The sequence below is a fragment of the Chaetura pelagica genome, unplaced genomic scaffold (genome assembly GCF_000747805.2).
Source record: "Chaetura pelagica isolate M959 unplaced genomic scaffold, ChaPel_1.0 scaffold246, whole genome shotgun sequence".
In the NCBI taxonomy this organism is placed as follows: domain Eukaryota; kingdom Metazoa; phylum Chordata; class Aves; order Apodiformes; family Apodidae; genus Chaetura; species Chaetura pelagica.
The window spans coordinates 1,378,726-1,382,555 of record NW_009953647.1 but is presented as its reverse complement, the minus strand read 5'-3'; the positions used below and the strand labels follow the sequence as shown (position 1 = coordinate 1,382,555).

Sequence of the window (3,830 nt, the reverse complement as noted above, 5' to 3'; positions counted from 1 at the left end):
CTCCGTCCGTCTGCTGGTAAACTGTCGGTGTCTGACGCTGGGGATTTCAAAGCCTGGGTTAAGGGGGAGAGCGTAGGGTGAAAGTCCGGGGCGCCGTGCCCGGGAGGAGCTGCCGGGAGAGCGTTTCTGGGGCACAGGGAAGGAGGCCCCTGGGTGTGTTACATCCCTGCCCACCGCTGCTGTGCTTTATCACCTCGCCTGTAAGATGGCTCCTCGTGGTGTTGTCCCTCTGCCTTTTCTCTGTGTTCATGCAGCCTGATGCGTTAGCCCTCGAGTTTTGCTCTCCAATTGTACATATGGCTTTTTTTGCCCTGGGGTGTTTGTTTCATGAATACTCCACTTTTTGTTCTTCCCCTGCCTTTTCTCTGTTCACCGTGTCCTAACCCACCTTCTGCACAACCCCTGGGTTTTCAAACACAAGCCTCAGGTCCTAAGACCATTCCTACAGGTCTTGTAGAGCTGGGTACTGTAGGAGATTTGGGAATTTCTGCGTTGTACAAGGGAATGACTCTGCCTGTCAGCAGGCCAGCATTAGTTATCTGTGTGGAGGCTCTTACTGCACAACTCTGGCTGTGTGTTTTGGCAATTTTTTCCTATAGATATGCTCTGTTTAGCTTTTTCTTCATTCTGCCCTGAAAATACTAATTTCTGTGCAGTCTGCAGAGTTTCTGAGCTTACCCTTACTAGGCAAGTTGAGAACACAAAGAGAAGTACATTTATAGGATACCTTTTTAGCAACAAAATCTTTGCTCTATATTAGTTTCAGTTTAGTATGTAATATTTATTACATTATATATATTATTTATATATATAATAATATATATCATAATTTATATATATAATAATATATATTATATATTATATATTATTTAGAGGTCGTAAAAATCTTACATTTGAGTAGGAAACTGACACAGTTGCATCAGCAGAAAAAAAAAATCAAGCAAAAACCTAGTAACTCTTTTAAAGATCTTTTAATAAATAACATATATGAAGTTATTTTAGTCACTGTTTTGTTTTTTTTTCTGTTGGCAGAAGCAAGTGGTGTCCCTGGCTTTAGAAGATGATGATGCTAGTTTACTCAAGTATAGGAAGGCTTAATACATACTGTTGTCAGATCTTGAGCAAGTCAGTCTTTGTGTCTCTTTTCGTGCTGGTAAACTGAGACTGATACTGCTTGTGTTTATAAAGTGCTTGGAGATCTGTTGATGGAAGAACATGAAGTAAATCTTTCACTCAAGGCAAGGAGAGGATGCCAACAAGTTGTAAAATGTGTGGTTTATTAAGGTAGTTCAGTGACTGGACTTAGAACTTTCACTTTACAAATGACTAATACCAGTTTAAGATCATCACTAATTACTGTTATATTCCTTTCCTATAGCTCTGAGCTTTAGGAGAAGCCTTGTCTTGTGTATTCCCGTTGAGAATTGCCCCCTTAGGGGCTTTTGTCTCTCTCTGCCTTAAGGCAACTGAAGTGTTAGTTTTGTTTTATTTTCTAGAGCCGTCAGAATGCAAACATAATGAGTGGTGGTTTCAGTGTGTGTTGTCTTTTTCTTTTGTTCCTTTTTCTGAATTTTCATTTCAGGAAAATGATCCCTATAACTTCCATTTTGATTTGGATTTGATGTCTTGGGACTCAGATCTTTGGAATATCACAGGCCACATTTATGCAGGTAATTTTCCTTTTGTATTTTGCAGGTGTGACCATTCCACTCCACCCCACAAGGGTGAGCTGTTAGAACTTTAGGATAGTGGTAACTTAAGTGGAACTATTTGATGTCCTGTAACATTTCACTCTGGTGAGAAGTCATGCTGTGTTTATGTAGGGTGAGTAGAGCTGGAGAGGACGCTCTACAAGCTGGGCTGTTCAGTATCTTAGATCTCATCTTTTATGCTGTGCCTTGTCTCAGGAATTAAATAGCTGGTGTAGGGCAAGTGTGTTCTTATGCTGATCTCCCATTGTTATTACACTTGTACAGTAACATTTCTTTATCTGCCTTTTGCAGATGAAAGTGTGAAGACAGAACCCTTATCACCAGCTTCTTCAAATTGTTCGGTTCCTTCTCCGTCATCTGTGGACTCTCCAGTGCAGAATGTGCCTGTATGCAGAAACCTCCATGTAACACAGATAGCAGTGCTCATTCAGAGCCAGCTGTGGCAAACAAAAAGCCCAGTGATTTACTTGTCTGACCAACTTCATGGCATAAGACAAACCAGCTTATTTTTCCAAGCCTTGCAGAAACAACTTCACTTCAGTGAAGTTCCTTCTGCCTCCTTCTGCTCTTTTTGTGACCCAGTCTAAAAAGAGCGTGTTCAGCTCTGATTCTTCCATTGTGTATATTTGCCTGCTTGCCAAACAAATGCCTTGTAAAGTCTAGCAGTTGCTGGCCTCTATCCTGCCTTCACTCTGCTGATAAGGAGAGGTGGTACTTTGGTTTTCAGTGCTTAGCACTGGCCAGAATAAAACTGTCTCCTGTCTGCTGAAGCAGCAGCACAGATGTGATGAAAGGCTGTTATAATCTGAACTGCTGGAAGACACTTTTATGTGTTTCTGACGTGTTAATCTCATCTACTTTCTCTCTGCAGGATGATGGGGACTTCAGCTGTAGCTCCCAGATGTCTCCTGTCTCCCTCTACAGCAAGAGCTGCAGAAGCCCTGCATCCCCTGAAGGAGAAGGAGGGAAGAAGCCTGCTGTCAGCATCACCTCCCGCTCTGGTATGAAGGATTAAGTTACTTGGATTCCACAGATGGTGTGTCTGTTGTCTGGCATGCAGGTGCTTACCTCACAGACACTAATCTATCCGTTTCTGACTTGGGTTTGTGATCAGTGTATCTTTAGCAAGTATTATAAATGGATTAAAAAAAAAAAAAAAAGCCATACCAAAAACCATTCTCTTCCTCCTTGAATTCTTTATTTTCTGGTCCAACTCTGACTCTTTTTCCTTTCCTAGCAAACAATTCTGCAAGGACCCTGAAGAGGTGTAGTCAGATGGGGTCCAGGCCTTCAGTACAACCCAAACCCCTCTTGCCTGCTGTCCCCGAGGCTCAGGCTAGCGTTGGCATCCCCGCTAAAACCATCATTATTCAGACTCTGCCCACACTTGTGCCACTGCCAAAGCGTCAACCAGTTGTTAACATCCAGCCAGCACCCCCTAAAGGTAGGTGGATTGTCTTCACTGAGTCAGGAGCTTCACTGTGTCTGTTTGAGATGGTTGCTAGAATGAAGTCAGCTTTGGCAGGTGGAATGGAAGGGGTAGGAAAAAAAAGATGGAGCCTACATGCATACCCTGTGTGGAATGGAAGACAGCAACAGAGCCAGCAAAGGAGACTGTGCTGAGCACTGGCAGTTGTAGAGATAAACTGCTGATTTGTAAAGATCTCTAGAGAGCCTTTGGTCTACTTGTGATGGCAAGTGCTTCATGAGGTGATGATAGTGTTCTGTTGTAACCAAAGGAAGATCCAGCAGAATCAGTTTGAATGGCTTGAAAGAAGCTGGAAGGCTTGGGAGGAGTGATAAACGCTTCTTTTTACCTACATGAAACTCTGCCATAGGATGGTGGGAACACGAGTGGATGGCTTTTTATCTCACCAAACAGCATTAAATAGGATGTTGGGAAATTTGCTAAGAGTTGAGAGCCATCTCAGAGGTTAGAATAGCTGCTTACAGCTGCAAGCTGACGGTAACAAGATGCAAGTGGTATCCTGTCTGCTGGTAATTCTTCTTTCTTCCTCTTGCCTTTTAACAGATTTTTAAAATAGTTTGAGCCTTCTTTTCTGAATCCCAAGCATTAATTTACTCTTCTGCTACAGCAGTATGGACATTATTGGCATT

At 42.6% G+C, this 3,830-nt stretch overlaps 1 protein-coding gene across 1 annotated transcript in view; it reads left to right on the top strand.

Annotated features, from left to right (window-relative positions):
* The first annotated feature begins 1,579 nt into the window (after positions 1-1,579).
* Positions 1,580-3,830, top strand: part of ATF6 (activating transcription factor 6) — a 73,510-nt gene continuing 71,259 nt past the window's right edge. Inside the window, exons 1-4 of the mRNA XM_009999884.1 lie at positions 1,580-1,670; positions 2,004-2,098; positions 2,584-2,713; positions 2,950-3,156. Of these exons, the coding sequence (XP_009998186.1) occupies positions 1,622-1,670; positions 2,004-2,098; positions 2,584-2,713; positions 2,950-3,156 (481 nt within the window). The 5' untranslated portion in view covers positions 1,580-1,621. The remainder of the gene's footprint in view (positions 1,671-2,003; positions 2,099-2,583; positions 2,714-2,949; positions 3,157-3,830) is intronic.